Below are 19115 nucleotides of genomic sequence, written 5' to 3' on the forward strand. Positions count from 1 at the left end.
CCCTTTTGTGCACTTTCGGACAAAATGACAATACTATTCCTCAAGATCATTAAGGGTAGTTCATTCAAGGCCACAAAAAAAATATTTGTAAAAGGTGATTGGCTATTTACTTTTACTCTAATTACTTTTAAAAACATACCAAAAGATCCACCGATAAAAAGAAGAGACTTTTTTTGCATTTTTTGCGAAGACCTCTCTTCACGTTCTGAGCCCAGCACAGGCCGTAATTTATGAACAAAATGGTTTTTGTAATTAGTTGCATTTTTTTAATAAATATGTTAGTATAATTCATATTTGATTGAAAGACTATATTACTTATTGTCAATGAATCTAAGATGAGTAATAACGATTGAGGCTGATTATGTTATCATTAAATAAATAAATATCATTGAAGAACAAAACACTGTCCTTTTAGCAGTACTTTAGTCCTAATCCTTATAAATATATTTAGGGAAGACGAGCTGGAAAATTGATAATTTTTTATTATCTAATGTATATGAAAAAACAATTGGTAGGATGAATGTCAAAATTCCTTTCAACATAGAAAGTTTCATAAAGAATTGATAGAATTAGTTGATGCATTTGCCTGTTATTTTGAATTTATCTTATATTATTTCTTTAACGATGTCACACATAAGACATTCAGTAATTGTTTTGACTTTATTATATACATTTTTAAATGGATGGCAACCTAGTAGTTGTCCAATCCAATTATGACTAATTAACTATATTCGAAGTATTTGCTGACATTAAGTAAACAAAATAGGCCAATAAAAGAAAATATGTGAGTCCAAATTTACAAAAGCATAAATTAGCAAAGCCTTTATCAAGCGTGAGAATTTCATACAATTACCATTCATTTATCGCAAATAAATAATTACAGGGCCACTTAGAGCTGAAGAATTTTTTGTTTACAATAGTGTGACATTAGTGAACGTCATTAAAACGGAATTCTATGGTATTGCGATTGAAACACGGAGTCGTAATAATGAAATTATGATTGTTTACTATGCATCGAACCTATTCTTAGTACATATCGTATTATATCTGTCTATTTATATACCATCGGAATATCCCCGTTCACTGTCTGTTGCATTAGATGGTAATTGCTCTGACGGACTTTACACTCGCGACGGAATCGGAATCCATATCCTATACGAAAATACATGTAAAACTCATTTATATGTAACGGCAATCACAAATCAATGAACTGGTTTACATTGCTTCCCACAGACAATATTACAGAAACAATAATATTTACTGAAACAATAATATTTACTTGGAGCGAACGCTGACGCGCAGCATCAGCCAAAGCCCGTAACCGAAAAAATAAATTCCTTACATTCTCTCTACCATAAATGGACAGGCGAAATAGAGATAAATGAACTCAAACTTTTCGTGTGATTGTAATTAGATTTATATCTTATCTGTTCATATGTTGTGTAAACGGTGGCGTATTAAGGTATTCTTTAGAATAAAGCTTTTCAAAAATGACATCAATCAGTAAGATGGAAACACCTTTCCACCAACAAAAATCTAAATTATCAAATCCAGAATTAAGGACCTTTATTGGCTTATCGGACATAATGCGAAATTTGCACTCTAAAACAAAATCTTGATTCATAAAACTATAATAATTTCTATCTGATCATACGGAATAGAGCTTTGGGGCTGCTTTAGCAAATCTAGTATGGCATTGGTACACCGGACCTAATCAAAACTACTTAGAATGATGACAGGTGCAACTTGGTAAGCAATAAAACCCTGCATGATAATCTGAAGGTGCAATATATTAAAGACTTCATGAAAACAAGATACACTACTCATAAAAATTGAGAAATCACCCCAATTCGTTGTTCCGGTGCTATATACACCAGAATTGAGAAGGCTAAAATAAATTATAGCTAATTAACTTAATCCCGAAAATTGCATCGCATAGTAAATACCCACTACTGTAGTAACTACTATCTATAATTATATTTTATTATAGTCAATCAAAATAACTCTAATAACAGAATGTAACTAATGTTCTGGTTGTTAATAAAAGAAATTTAAAAAAAAAATGAAAAGAATAAAACATAGTCAGTAAACTATCGATATCTTCCTTAATTAACGAACTTATTGCATCAAATTTTAGCGGAATCTTCTTGATGGTCTTCCTAAATATCACTGACTGATAAATATAATTATTATGTACTTCTAAGGGGGCGTTCATTAATCACGTGATCAATTTTTATGGATTTTTGGACTCCCTCTTTCCCTTGGCGATAAGTCGTGATATTTAGAATTACATCAAACATCACGTGTATTTTTAGTTACGTAAAATTTACTTGACCCTTGTCCCACGTAATTTTTCGTGATTTTTTGTTAAAGCCTCTAGTGATTAATGGATGCCCCCTAAACGTCTTACAAGCATGATTAGCAGATTTTACTACTACGTCAGTGTTTACTTTTTTACTAAATTTCAAAATTTTTTTTCAGAATATTTATTTGTATAAGAAAAGTAGTCTGCCGGTAAAAACTTATTCTTCTTCATATGCTGCTCTAATAATCTTTTTGGAAAATTTGCCCTTAGATTGTTTCAATTGAATTTTTTAGGTTTGCTGACGAAGTCTAAATAAAAAATACCTTTTATTATTCGATAGTAAGCTATTCACCTGTAAGTATGTTATGATGTTATTGTTGTATATAGTAGTTTTTGTTTGCCATCCGTTGAAATATCAAATTGTTGCCATATTTTTCTTTTTTATTTCTGCAAAGGTCAAGGGCATCTTAAGTTCACAAAACATTGATTTGTTTATGGTGACGATAAAACAGTAGTATCAAAATTAGTTTGCCAAATTTCTGCGTTCTGATGATTTTTTATTCAAAGATGAAAAACGCTCAGGTCGTCCAGTTGATGTTGAATAAAAGGAATTGTCTGCTTTGAACTGTTACCACCAACCGAAGAATGATCAATTATGATGTCTATATTGAACAAGTAACAAAATTAAAGAATGCAGTTGAAAAAAGCGGCCTGCATTGTCAAATCGATAAGATGATTCATTCCATTATAAACATGACATATTTCTGGCCACTTTGGCAAAAACTATTGGAGCTTGGTTGGAATGTTTTGCCACATTTACCATCTAGTCTTGACTTTACACCTTTTCATTGCTTTTGTTCCAATACTTACAAAACTCTCTGAATGGTCAACAATTCAATGATTATGTTGGTGTTTTGCTAATAAAAACCAGAATTTTTACGAAAGTGGGGTAATGATGTAGCTTGAAAGACATTGATCAAAATGGACAATATTACAGAATAAAGGTATATTTAAATACCGGAAAAAGTGTCTTGCATTTTATGACAAAATTACTTACTTAGTTGCCAACCTGATACTATAATTTAGGATTAACTAATTCTTACGCAAAAATTTTACTATTGATCTGTTAGTAGCATTATTATCGATAAATAAATATCGCTGAAAGGCTTCACTTAATTTGGAAATTCAACAATGACTTCATAATAAATAATAGCGTTATTAAAAAATGACTGCCATACTGCAAAAATGTCGTATAGAAATGATAGTATATTAACATACCATAATGAAAAAATTGCAAATATTTATAAGCTACATCAGTAAATATTTGTTCAAATTCTCATTATCATATTCAACTATGTAAACAAAACTGATTTCTATTATTAATTCTTTATCTATTATATTGAAAACAAACGTAAACTATACGATATATAATTAACCGTGAACAAATCAAAACAAACATTAATAAGAGAAACTATTAACAGTTATTTGTTTTATAAATATGCTAATGTACTTTTAATTTATTTAAGAAGGAAATCCAAGCCAATTGTTCACACGCAACCTATTTCTCTTCTAGTTCTATTGTGATTTTATCTATGAAAAAATTAATTAGTTCAATATCATCACTAGTCGTATAATATAACGCCTAGAATTAATATAATAATAGAATTATTAATTTCTCAATGGAACCAAAAATATTGAAACGATTTGAAAAATTCTAATACAAAAGATATTAGTTAGTGCTGATTAGTTTATGCTAAAGATCGGCCGGGCCGTTTTTTCGTAATTGTTAAAAGAATGTTTTTGATAAAATTTTTACGTTGATAGAGATTATGGCCACTAAAGTATTTAGTTTAATTTTAATTTGTCATCAATGTTTGGAAAATGTGTTGTGCTTTTTGGACAAACCAGCGCTTGTTTGTGCACAATACAACTGCAAATAAATTTATGTGAAAAAATGCCAATTGGAAATGTTAGTGATTAGTTTTGAGTGAAAAAGTTTATTTTTAAAATAAACTGTTTAGAATTATATCTAAAAGTGCCACTCACACCTGGTTTAATCATAGAGTTATGAGTTCATAAAGAACACCTGTTGTGTATTTCACAGCCGTTGTTATTTAATCGTTTTATTAAAAATAAATAAGATTTTAGCAATGTCATACCAAAAACACAATTTGGAATTTAATCGGAAATAAATATAAAAATTCTAAAAGCTGTGTTGCATTTTTCACTTTGGTAATTATGCAGTTCTGCAGAAAGCAAATGTATATGGGAACGAATTTTGATCAAAGTTTATGTTTAATTTATTATGGGGGTATAGATGTCACAGATAGCCGTGCAGATTTATATTTCTATAAACAATCTCGTCAGTTCTCATGGTCTTAATTACAAGTACATGGTTATATATCTGATTTTTCGTGCGACTATTAGTGATAAAGAAAATATTTGTGTTAATGCAAAATTGCAAAAGCTTTAGGTATAATATAATTTATAAATAGTTCATATGTTAACGTCCAATATAATGTGAATCAATATGTAACTTCGACTTTTTGATCTTATTGATCTACATAAAATTCATGTTTACATGAGTATGCTATTACTATCCTTTATTTTGTACTCTTTATTATTTAAATTTATGTTTATTATTGTTACTAGATGTTAAATTATTTAACAGTTGTAACAAATATTGTAATAAAAAAAAACTGTGTACAGAACAATTTCATAGATCAATAATTGATATTATAATTTGAAGCTTCAATTTACTATAATAGATGGAGTATTAAATAAATTTATTCATAATTTAATGGCACATTTTGAATAATTCCAGTTATTAATAAAAATAAACCAGGCGTAAAGGGATTGAGAGCTTTGGTGAAAATGAGATCATTTTTCTGTTATAGTGGTTGATTTTTATTAATTTTATTCTTTGAAGACCTTGATCCGTAATCGTAACACAATTTCCTCAAGTTTTCAAGAACTAAATTTTTTTTTTTGAACTATGAACTTGAAATTTTCCAAATTGGTCAATTTTGAGAGGTTATTCTTTAAAAAAAAGCACTAAAATGAATTGGCACGTTTCATCAAAAGTTGGCGCATTTATATAGGGTTGTATTATAGTAAAATCCTTGACTGTTAAAAAATAAACAAAAAAATTTCGAGTAAAAAATGAAAATCTAAGAACATTCCGTTACGGCTTAACGTTGAGTTTGAAACCTTATGTGTGTGTATATATATATATATATATATATATATGCAAATGTATATGCATATATATATATATATATATATATTAAATACATAAATGGTGAAAATTTTTTTCAACAATTATTTTTGAAGAAACGGCCCAACCATTCTTCACCAAACCTAATCAACAAGATTATTAACTAATATCTTTCGAACAAATTTTAAATTTTCAAAATTGATTCAGGATTTTCAGTTAGAGCGTTGACGAAAAATTTTGCTTGTTGTAAAGAAACTGCTTGGCTAATCGTCGCTAAATATTGATCTACACGGCTTATTCATTTTAAATGTTTGAATCAGGTTCTTTTGAAAACGTCGGCGAAAAAACGTTGGCTTACATACACACACAAATACTTTCTTCAATTTCAAACTGATTCAGAATGACTTAAAACGTCGAGAAATCAAAAATAATAAAAATGAATTTTCTGCCAGAAACAAACCTTTGCTTCAGGAAGTTAAAATCGTAGTTTAATCTAGAAACGTTTTCTTTAACTTGTCTTGTACTTCGTTTTTTTTTTAAATCATGATTTATTTAAATTACAGCGCAATGTCATGCTTCGAAAATTCCGGAGGGAATGCCTTTAATTCTTCCAAAAGATGCCACACCTTCACCCTTATTGAGAGATCCACCCACACCACCCCTGCTTCTCCCAAGGGATGCGACTACTCCACCACCGCCACCACTGGTCTTTCCAGAAGATGTCAAAAACTACAACATCGTACCAAATAATGCAACGATCTTGGCAACTTTGACGCATAAAGACGATACCAATCAGGTAATAATAAAGAAATATCAAATGATTTAAATTTAATCCTCCATGGGTCTGAGTATGTTTCAGATCACATTCCAAATTTTTTGACGATTTTTTAAATTATGGCTTCTTTTATTAACCAATTTCGATATTTATGACCTTTGCTAGGTTTTTCATCCTGAAATAATATTTTCATACCCAGAAGTGTAAACATTATATTGTTGTGTTAATAAATATACTATTAGGATGAATTATGTGACTTGAAAGTCACATAATTCATCAATACCAAAAAATTTAAAAAGTTTGTTGTTTTTGATTGCCTATCTCTATAGGCAATAAAAAATAATAAAGCCTCTGCTTGTTATTAAGAAATTTTTTGTTTGCCTATTTTTTTGATGTAAAACAAAAATTCGGTCAATAGAGAGTTAACTAACTTATACGTAATCAAATACAATTTTATTGTTATGGATATTCTTATCAATCTACACTTTTAGTAATTGATTAATATCCATTATCTTTCGCATTATTAAAAGCTAAATATAGACAGTATTTAAAATAGACACGGTCATATCAAATCTCGCAAATCTGTTTTACAATTTGATAAAGGTGTGGACGTTGCTCTTTGGACTATTTACAATTTTTAAACTTTTCATATAATCGTGTTTGATTATGAATTAAGAACACAGATGATTATTAATTCCTATCATATGATAGCGGTCATAAATTTCGTGTGACATATTGTTTTATATAATATCTTCAGAATTTAAATCTGTTATCATAATTCTTCAGTTGATAATTCCAGAGAATAAAAACAAATTGGTTTTAACATCATATGTGCATGTGACTAATTGCTTTTATAGTATTTATTGATAAAAATCGGTTTTTGGAAAATTGTCACAGAAAAAATTCAACGTATTTCTTCAGATATTACATTAGGTGAAGAATTACTAAAAATAAATGATGCATTTTCATGTATTATTTTTGTTTTCTGTGTTTATGACTATAATAAAATTCATTTTAATAAATTAGTAACTTCTCTATTAACTTTCCGTAGGGTGATCGCAAAAAAATCGATTTTTTTAAATTAAGACTTTGATGTCTTATTTATAAAATTGATGGGCACAAAAAATGATACAAAAAATACAATAAATTGAATACAAAATGAAACAAAGTTGAAATAAAATAACATAATAACAATAATACAAAAATAATAATATAAATGAACTTTGACGTGATGATGTATGCCTCATAAAAAATCGAAAATGAAAATTTGCATATCTTTATGTTTCAAAGACTTCTGAACATTTTGGCATACCAAAAAAAGAATGCATATATGTGTATGCACTTCTATGTATGTATGTACGGATACAAATTTTCGTTGAACACTTCGAAAGCACAGATCAACAGATTTGAATGATTCAAAAAAAAAACACTCGATTACTATTAATGGGGAGATGTCCTGATTAGTTTTTGGCATAGGCAGGTCCAGTCGTTTCGAAGTTACGGAGGAAAATATGCAAAAAATGGAAATTCTGTTTTTCAGAGAACTGAGCGCCTGATTCAAAAAACATGACTCGTATTGGCGGAATGAAAAAATGATTGAATTTTTGGTAAGGCAGGTACAGCGATTTCGGAGATGCAAAAGAATTAAAAAGAGTGCCTTTTGTCGGTCAAAAATGATTATCAGATATTTGCATGTCACTAATATTCCAAGACATTCACAAAGCCCTTAAAAATGAATTTCATTAACAACTGTACCCTAAATTCGTTTTTTATAAAAATTCTGTATCCAACACTTACAAATTCATGTACATTTGTTGAATTTAGTTACTCTAAACATCTTTTTTATAGACTTCCCTAACGTATTTTTTTAAAATGTTCCCAAAGTGTTCAAAAATTTGTACAATCACTAATATTCTTGGCCTAAATCCGCCGCTGTAATTTATTAAAATGAATATCTCGCACGTTTATGATTAACAAAATAACCTTTGCGTACAAATTTGTAGTGGAAAGAAATCACTTATAATTTAAATAAAATTTGATAACTCTGCTTCTTCTTACCTCAGACTGCATGGATGTCAGCATTTCTTCGCAAAATTGCTCAGAGTCAAGTTTTTCACACACATAAGCACTTTATTTTACGCGAAATTATGAAAAATTGATTTAATTAGCACTTTTGTTTTAAATATTAATTAATTTACGCGAATTTTATTAAATACTACACTCACTTTTATTTTAGAAATTATTTTTATTAAGCTGAAAAAAAATTGTGGATTAGTAAAGGGTACGGTGTGACCGTACCCTTAGAATGCATGCCTAGAAATGAAAATGCACTGACCTTTGTTTAAAATCACCGATTCTTCTGGAACATCCCGATTACCAATTTGTTGTCTGAGGGATAAAGAAAAGAATTAATAATTTTGAAATATTTGATGAAATAGTAATTTGTTCAGAAAATCTATGCATTACCTCGTGATTTCCAGAAGAGAGCTGGTCAGGAACCAGGAACCGGAATCCAGGAACCAGGAACTACGAACAAAACATTATCACTGCACTAAAACACTATAAATGCCTTTATAAAACACTACACAAACACTAAGAAAACGATAAAAAAAGCGCTAAAAAAACGATAAAAAAAAACTCGGAATAAAAAAAAATCGCATAAAAATCGAGAAAACCGATCACTACGCGTCGGCACCAGGCAAATTATTTGACCACAAGCGAATGTTTGTATTTTTAAAAATACTGTTCATCACTAATGGAACTTGGATAGATTTCCATAATCATCATGAAATACATAGAGATTCCTTTTTTTACCATCTCTACTTTTATGGTTAGTCCTTTTTAAATCCTGGTACTTTTTACTAATTAAATTGATTAATTTTAGTCTTGTATCAAAGTCTTCCAACCGACACTTGGAACCTTACCAGGAACAACGTTTTCGAATAATTCTTGTAAAAATCATCTTCTGGGACTAACATCAACCGATTGTAAGAATAGATTAGCAACCATAACTGACTATTTAAAGTCAACCCAGAGATCCTTTTGATCACGAATTTACATCTAAATCCATTTTCTGGTTTGAATGTTCAAACATTTGGTAAAATTAAAATGTCAATCGTTTATTGATAAAGCCTAAGTGGTCAAAACTTATTTGCCAAATTTTGCACAACACTGTCAACACAAAAGAACACTTTTTAGTCCAATACCATAGTCCAATTACATTTATTCAACAATCACCACTTTTTGGTCTTTGTACTTTCTAATGGTTGCTCTGAATTAGATTTCTGCAAAAAATAAAATAATTATTAGTTTTCGTTTTTAAATATTTAAGTTTATCTTCGCGAAAAAACCGGGTTTGCTAATTTCATGTTTTCTCGACGTTTCAAGTCATTCTGAATCGAATGAGACCAAATTTGGATAAAGTTTCTGTGTGTATGTGACCTGACTTTTGATTTTTGCCGATGTTTTCTTAAAAACAGTTGAACCGATTTTAAAAATTTAAAAGTATCTATGTAAATCGATAAGGACTTGTGTTGCTTAATCATGAGAGATGATCAGTTCAACCGTTTTTATATAATTAACAGAAGAGTGCAATTTTTTTTCACGTTCTAGTCAAAAATTCTGAACAGATTTAAAAAACTGAAAGATATCAGTTGACTATTTTGATGAAACTTTGTGTAACGATAGATTTCGTAGTCTGTAATAACATAGCTAAATATTATAGGCCTACTATAAGTAGTTAAATTATAAAAATACGAAGTTTAGAATTCTAATTAGAATCTAAATATCTAATTAGAATCTAATTATACGACTATATGAGCTGATATAACTATGTTTGAAAGACATCAATTGTAAATCGGCTTGTTTATTCAAAAAAAATTGAAATAAACAATTGAACGTTTTACGTAAATAGTTGAATTTCAATTGTTATGGATTAATAAATTAATATGAATATACTAGAAAACCGGGCGAACTCCGTTTCACCACCAGATGGTTTCATTTTATGTAACATTTCGTTTGGTGATTAAAAGATTAAGAAAAAAATTGCTTGCTGTTGAAATTGAATAAAAATTTGCACAATACACGTGATTGATTTGAAGGTTTCCAATTGAAATGTTAGGAAACGAATAGCTTATTTTTTACTTTTTTTGCACAATTTCACAGTGAACACAATGCCGGTTTGTCACATGAAATTAACTGAGCAGAGAACAATGAGTAGCTCTCAAACAAATTAGTAGCAGTCAAACAAAAAATATTAGTTTGTAGTACATGCTAAATATCACAGATGACGCTGTATGTGAAAAAAGAAAAAGTGTTTTCCACTTTTCTGTTGAAATCTTCCTTCAATTTTCTTTGCTATAAACCTCACGGAGTCCGAGACCTTTCCAAAGAATGCAAAATCGTCGAAATCGGTTCGTGCGTTATGAAGTTATATCGTCAGGAAGGAAAACCCGACTTATTTTTATATAATAGATTGATTAATAATACATAATTATGTATAGGTATCGAGAGGTTACCTATAAATAATTATTGTAATCAATAGGAAAATGCTACTTATGTAATTAATAATTTAATTGTGTCACGGTGTTTTTTTTGCACTTGGTAAAAATTACAATGAAGAAGGACACAAAAATTCTACAAATGCTTCAATACATAAACTAATTAATGTTTCTTCAAAACCTTAAACTTCTTTTAGAAAAACCTGCTTTGATATGGATTTTAATGAGCTAAGTAGTAGTCAATAGTAGTGGTCCATCATACTCAGTATTTTCTGTGATAATTGGCTTTCAAACTTGATTTTTACTCTGTGTTCGGACGTATTTTTCTTTTATTATATTGGCCACGAAGGTGACAATCTTCATGGCATTGAGCTTTTACACAGGATGGTTGCTACCGCTGATAGAGGGGGTAGCGGTAGTTTTAATTGGACTAATTACCCACTTCAAAATGTGAAGTCCGCTTAAGAACATGTATAATAAATAATAAATAAATATATCTTCTTTTATTATAGCTTAGTGACAAATCAATTATTGTAATAAGTGCTGCAACAAATACTAATACAAAACAAATAAATGTATAACACAGTCCACAACTACAAGGGTTAAATTATAACCCAACAACCTGAATTATGGAAGGAGAATTTTAATAAATTTCATAACTACGTAACATAAATACACTCTGTCTATTGGTTATGTTGATTTTTTGGTAATTGTCTGTTAGGTTGTTTTTGAGCAGGAAAATTAGTTTAATCATATCCTAAACAAACATATCCAAAATCTTTATTAGAATTCCTTATTTTCGAGACGTCTTTACTTGAACTCATTTTGTAGTAAATTTGATACAGAAAATTGAAGCTTGCACAAGGGAAAGTTCAATATTATGAGATAAATTTATTCTTAATTATTATTATTTTTTTTGTTTAATTTATTCTGCAATCTGTTTTACATAGGCATTAACATTAAGCAGAGATTGCTAACAATAATTAGCTTATAATATAAACAAGAAAATAGATGCAACACCCAACGGCGTGTCTACTAGGTATATTAATTATTATTTAACACAAATTAGACTTGTATTGCATTCTTTGAACTTACTTTTAGTGTTATTGCACTAAAAATAAGTTCAAAGAATGCAATAGAAGTCTAATTTTTGATAAATAATACTGGAGAACTAGTTTTGGCCATAATAATGTTTTAATTATTGTTATATTACTCACTGTTACTGTCACAGTTAGAAACGGACATCATACAATAAATATATTAAATAAAAAAATTATGAATGCATTACATAACAAATTTTATACAATTGTGTGCGATAATTCTATAAGTCACAACGTTAACAATTAAACCGTATTTGTGTCGCGTAAATATTTACTCTATTTATATTGGTCACATAAGGAACAACACGTGCCCTCTCTTTAAGCATTATCACATTTTGAGTACAATTTTTTAGTTTTCTACATATCGGACTTTCATAAAATTTAACGTCTGACCTATTTAACTCCAATAATTAAAAATTATTAGATAAGCTCATATGCCTTCGATATTTAAAAAGCTCATCTATATTTAGAACGATCTCTGAATAAACAGATTTACTAGACAGATAAATCATATAGATGTTTTGTAAATGTCAGATTAAGTAAATAATATGGCTTTAAAAATAGAGATGATTAGGAACGAGATCGGTTAATGAGAATACGTACATGCTAGGTTATGCGAAATAATAAGCTGGTTAATAATTGAATAAAAAAAAACAGGTATTTCCGAATATTTTCTTGAAGTTTATTGCTATCTGCATTACGATTTTTGCCGTGTCCTATATTTTCTATTTTTCATTATAGTTATAAAATTTGTTCAATTTTAACTCATTTGAATCAACATTAAACTAGTGGGTGCATGGCATCGTACCTTCAGACAAATTGCTGGTACTTTCCGTACCGAAAATTTAAATTTTTAATAAAGCTGTAAAAAAATGATTAAGAATTTTTGACTCTTGAAATTTGACTCCTAAAAAATTTTAATTTCTTGTTTATATTTTGAAAATTTTGAACTTTTTTCCAAGCTTTCCGAAGCTCTTGAGCGCCGCGTTGCAGTCTAATGAATAAACATTGTACGGAACCCATAGAAATGTAAACAAAATTTGCTCCTAAAATCTGATATTTTGATGTGCACAATCAAATGATCATTTTTGACCGCCAATTGGCTTTTTTTACTTTTTTTATTAGATCTCCGAAACCGCTGGACCTACCTTTCTAAACATTCGTTAGTGAATACACATGAAATTTGCAATGTTTTTTGAATCATTCAAATTGGACGTTCTGTTCTCTTAAAAAATGAGTTGCCATTTTAGCACTTTTTTGACCAAAAACTTATTAGCACGTCTCTCCATCAATAAGAATCCATGGTTTTTGAATCATTCAAATCGGTTAACCGTTGTTCTCGAAATCGTTGTATCCGCACGCACACACACTTGCATCCATTTCTTAAGGTATGTCCAAATGTTCAGAAATGTTTGAAACGTAAAGATAGAAAAAAAATCTTTTGCAAGTTCTTCTAAAGTATTAACTAATTAACTAATATATTTATGTTACTATAGCAAAATAAAATTATATGTACGTAGGGGCCGTTCAAGTATTACGTAAGCACTATAGGGGGGCAGGGGGTTATTGAATTGCTTATTTTGCTTATTTTTGGTAAGAACTTAGCTCACTTTTGCTGACAAATGGGAGGGGAGGGGGGGTAAATAATTGTAATAAATCTGCTTACGTAATACTTGAACGATCCCTTATAACAATTTCTTTACATGTATCAATTTTCTCAATTTGAATCAGCTAATGACAAATTATATCAAAGATTTGAATTATTGGATTTCCCATTATTTCCCATAATATATCGAGAATTTCTTCGAAACGTTATGACTCACATTACGCGCTTAATTTTACAACTCTCACAGACAATAATCATTAAAGAGAATTCTGATGACGTCAGTATTTTCAGGTGTGCTGGGAAATAGTATACTTGTGTATTCTTCGCAAGTTTCACATGTCGAATAACATTTGTGTCCGCTTTGGGCAACCGTATATTACATGCTAAACGATTCATAACTTAACGATACGCATAACGGATCTCTCACGTGTCGCGCTAGGTCAGGAACAAACAAATCCCAGATATGCTGTAATTGTAATGGGAATCATTTATACATACATACATACATATATATACACACACATATATACATGTAAATATATATATATATATATATATATATATAAATATATATACAGGGCCGGTCCTACCTTGAATGCGATGCATGCAAAAAATGAGGGGCGCGACTTAGGGGGTGCCAAAACGAGATTCGGATATGAAATTTATAATGTAGTTTTTTCAATATCATTCAGAAACATATATAATTTCTTTGCATCTTTTACTAATCTTGGACAATATTTTTTAAACTTTAAAATAACAATCTGAAGCAAAAGTATTGTGAATACATACACTTTGGCCCTTTTACGATATCAATTAGAAGTTTACCATGCAATTTTAGATATTTTAAATAATGAAAAATTAAATTAAAATGAAGTACAAGTGTTATGTTTAATAATAAGAGGCTAGATTTTTTTTTGCTCTATGATTTGTTCAATAGAATAAATCGCACAAAATTCCCAAAATAAATAAGTAATATGTTTCAAAGCCCAAATAATATTTACATGTGTAATTACACAATTACACATGCGTTAGAGATAAATAAAAATTGAAAAATATTCTTGCAAGCAATAATAAACTTACTGAAACTTTTGGATGTCCGAAAAGGTTTGGATTGACAATAAGAATTTAAAAATAGTGCGAAAACGATAGAAAGCACTACAATTTGATTATGAGCACCCGCAAATCGCCTAAATCTTCTGAATAATTTTAAAATCAATGTTCTTTATGCACATTTAGATTATATCTAATTTTTTGTGTAATAAATCCAGATTTATTAAAAATTATTTTAAAACAAATTATTTAGATGTTTATATAATTATAATATATATATATATATATATATATATATATATATATATATAGTAGTAGTAGTAGTAGTAAGGTAACCATATACCCTGGTTTGGCCTGAACAGCCCTGGATTTCCACCTAGCAGTTTTTGAGAGAACAAAGCATCCGATGTGAATGATTCAAAAACAAATTTTGCTTGTATTGATGAACCGATTATTTTTGGTAAAAGCATTTTTTTTGTATATTGAAAATAATTCGGATTTTAATTTCAATTTTAACTAAAATTCCAAAGCTCACATATACATGATAAAAATATTTTAAACTTTGTAATTAAGTTTACATAATTCTATAACTAAAAGAGATAAGGTCTTTAATTCTAACTCCGTTTGATTAGATTTTGTTAATTCACTTTTCATGTAAACTTATAATAATGTCATCGTATAAGCTCTTATATTTTGTCTATAATATACGAATAATGAAAGTTACTGTATTTATACGACACATTTTTTAAAACATTTAATATTTTTCGAATATTTAAATACGGAACGGGAAGTTTCAGCAATTGGCCTTAAGGCACGATGCCATACACACCATTTACATTATGTTAGCTAAATCTGAACACTATTGTATTGAAGAAGAAGTTTGCAGAAACTTCTTCGAATTCTTGACTAAAATTTAATATGCAATGAGCAAATACTTTAGGACATTTCCTTCCGTTGTTTGAAGTTGGTTGAATCAATTTTTCCAAAAGCCACTAACTAGTTTGGAATATATTAATACTAATCGATTTTTTTAACCATACATTTCGTTCAAGATGTCCTTCCGAAAATAATGTACACACGCTCGCTTATAACATATGATAATAAAATAAAATATTCACGGAATTTGTTGTACGGTGAATAATTTATTTAATTTATACATTCATAAAATCACAAATTAAATTAGTCGAAAAATTCGCATGGGAATATTATACTCATATATGGCATTCTTTTCCAATAACAGTATCGGCAGTAAATAATTTTTCTCTAAATAATGAAATAGTTCGAATATTTTTCATGATGCAAAAATATATGTAATACATACATATTACACACATACATACATGCCATGTATAGTCCAGTCATGTAAGCTTAAATTAGGTATGAATCTCGGAATTCGAGATACCCAGCTGTAAGTCTGTAAATACTTGTATATTGACACCCTAAAGTTGTCCCAAAACCTACATATGGTATTGACACCCTACCATATGTAGGTTTTGAGACAACCTTAGAGTTTCAATATACAAGTATTTACAGACTAACAGCTGGGTGTATCTCGAATTCCGAGGTGAACTTACTATAATGACTGGACTAGTATACATACTTGATAAAGTGACAAATTAAAGTGTTATGTGTGGAGCTTAGCACTGTACGGATCAGAGACATGGGCTCTGAGAAAGGCCGATGGAAACTATCTGAAGTGTTTTGAAATGAATGAAACGTATGAAGAAGTATTGAGAAGAGTGGGCGAAGGTAGGACTCTACTGAGCACGATCATAAAAAGAAAAGGAAACTGGATCGGATCCATCCTGCAAAATGAGTGCCTCCTAAATGACGTCGTCGAAAGTAAAATAGAAGAACTATAAGGAATGGAAAGAAGAAAACTCCAGATAGTTGATTTATGCGAGAGAAGAAAATGCAGGGAACTGAAAGCCGAAGCACAACTCCAGGAAACTTGGAAGCAGAACTTTGGAAAAACAAATGCAAAAAACATTAATAAAAAGTGATTAATGGTAATAAAACAGTAATGGAAATGATAAACGGGGGATGGAAATGGAATCATGGATTAGTGGTGCTCTCAAACAATGGACCTACCTTTGATTACTATTCATTATTTTTATGTATACATATCCATATATTCAAAAAAAATTGTGTAATTATGTATGTTATGTGAGAAACTCCGAAACTACTAATACTTAATACAATTTTGTAACCTTTTATAATATGGTCGAATATTAAAGAATCGTTTTTGCCCTAATTTTTGATCTCAATATTTATTATTGCAAATTAAATGTTTATATTATTAGCGATTTGTTTCATAAATTCCTCATAGATGGCGAAGTAGCATCTAAGTTGTTATTTTTTTTAAAAAAAACGTACGAATTAATTTCTGAATTTTAACTTTTTTTAAGAAAATTGTAATTTGATTGTACCAAAGAATTAGTAAAAGAAGCTCATTCAAAGTACAAATATAACTACTAATAGTAAGCCACAGCAACGCAGGGTCAGCTAATACATATACATATAAATAAATAAATAAATATATATATATATATATATATATATTTATATATAGATATTATATTTCACTATTTAATTAATAAAATTATCTTATTCAGGAAAGCGCTGAGGATAATAATCAAGAAAGCGATGATTTAAATAAGACGCCCGGTTCAGAGGCACCTGCAAAGGAAAGTGATATAGCAACAAGAAGTACAGAGAGGATTCAGGAAAGGTTAGAAAAGGTTATTAATTGCATATAACTTTTTTTTAACCTTTACAATTTGTAGACTCATTCTAGTTAAAAATCCTGTTTTCAATTCGCAACACACGCTATTAGTCAACGTTTTCAAAACATAACTTTGTACTTTTATACCTATGTGCCTAACATAAATTTAACATTACTGAAGTATTAGAAAACTAACATTTGTATTTAATTATTTAATTAAAATTTTTGGAAACTAGGTTTATTATTATTTTTATTTCAAAAATACTTCTTTAATAATGGTCAGTGTGTAATGATATTCAATATCTCAGTCTTGTAACTTTATAACGCGGTTATCAAAATTTTAATAGTCCGAAAAAAATCTCATCCCCAAAAGCGTATTTTTGAATTTAAGGATGTGTTCTGGATTAGAGGCAATTTCATGCAATTTTTGTAAGGGCGTAAAAAAAACAAGTTATATAATATAGTCATATAACTAATGCTTTAAAAATTCAGAAACAAAAATGAAATTAAAAAAAGTCCTAAATTTTAATTATACAAAGTGATAAAGTGGGGTTTCAGTCATTTCAACCCTCCAAATAATCGAAAGAAAAAAAAAATAATTTAAAATAATGTCGCAATTATATAAACTACGGACATGTTGAAGCAAAATGCTTTTTCACAAAATGGCATTCTTTTTTTTAAAAAGAAATAGTTAAAATCTGATTTAAGTAGTTCATACTGATTAGAGGTCTGTAAAGAAGACTCAAGAAAATTTCAAGTAAATCGGTCCAGTAGAAGTCGAGAAATCGTGGGTATTGTATCGTATCGTATCGTATCGTATTAGAAAATTCTGTTTCGATATTTTGCGGAGGAAGGAAACTGAGGACAGTCGAACATCGACATCTTTAAAAATGACAAATTATAAAAAATACTCTTGTTAGCATAATGTCAAATAGATTTATTATAAATCCTAGACCAGAATACCCCCTTTAATATCTCCCGAGAACACTGACGTATTAAATTATATTTACCTTCATTGGTTAAAATAGGATAACAATGATAATATTCTGGCTCTGTTGCATCGTATTGTGTGGTTTGTAATAAGTACGATTTTCTAACACATGAAAAAAGTATTTGATACCTTTTAGCCGATCATAGTGCGTGGTGCATTAAATCTTTCTATGTGTACTGTACAAGAAGTCAAGTTTTCTACAAAAATATTAACCGTTTTTTTTATATTAGCTCTTCTTCGTCGCCTGATTTTGGAGCCGAGTTGGTTCAACCAATTCACCAGGATCGTGAATCTAATGAACATGAAGAACAATTCAACAAGCACCATCATCACAAGCAACACAAAGCTGATTATATGAATCACATGAGAGTCACCGACACTTCGGCAATCATGGCTGGTTCTTTTGCTGTGATAGCGGTACTTGGTTTTGTCGGTCTGGTTATGTGGAGACAAATGCTTGAGTAAGTATATTACTTATAATTGGTTAAATATTATAGTAATAATTTAACTCTAGACGCACTAAAATTTCACGAGTTCCAAATCTTTCCGGTTCAAAATACAATAATATCTGGATTAACGCGGAGGTTACGCTTCTTCAAAGGTGAAGGTAAAGCGTCACAGCGCTAAGCGGGGCAATTAGGGACGATGCATAGAAAATTGGCTATATAACAAAAATATTTTTATTAACTCTTTGCTAGCTCAACGTATATCTAGCATATAGCTCGATTGTCTCATCTGAGGCACTCGTCAGTTTTTATACACAATGACGCCGTTCGTATTGAAGCGTTGAATACAATATATCAAGAATGAGCAACCCGCGGCCCGCGGACTTCATGCGGACCTTTTA

General features: G+C 29.5%; 1 protein-coding gene across 1 annotated transcript in view; it reads left to right on the plus strand.

Annotated features, from left to right (window-relative positions):
* Nucleotides 1-19115, plus strand: part of LOC113377315 — a 32910-nt gene that overhangs the window by 9324 nt on the left and 4471 nt on the right. Inside the window, exons 2-4 of the mRNA XM_026617584.1 lie at nt 6086-6318; nt 17168-17283; nt 18499-18729. Of these exons, the coding sequence (XP_026473369.1) occupies nt 6086-6318; nt 17168-17283; nt 18499-18729 (580 nt within the window). The remainder of the gene's footprint in view (nt 1-6085; nt 6319-17167; nt 17284-18498; nt 18730-19115) is intronic.

The sequence above is a fragment of the Ctenocephalides felis genome, unplaced genomic scaffold, assembly GCF_003426905.1.
Source record: "Ctenocephalides felis isolate EL2017-DRISC unplaced genomic scaffold, ASM342690v1 CF-g0.4_SCAFFOLD_01886, whole genome shotgun sequence".
Lineage (NCBI taxonomy): Eukaryota > Metazoa > Arthropoda > Insecta > Siphonaptera > Pulicidae > Ctenocephalides > Ctenocephalides felis.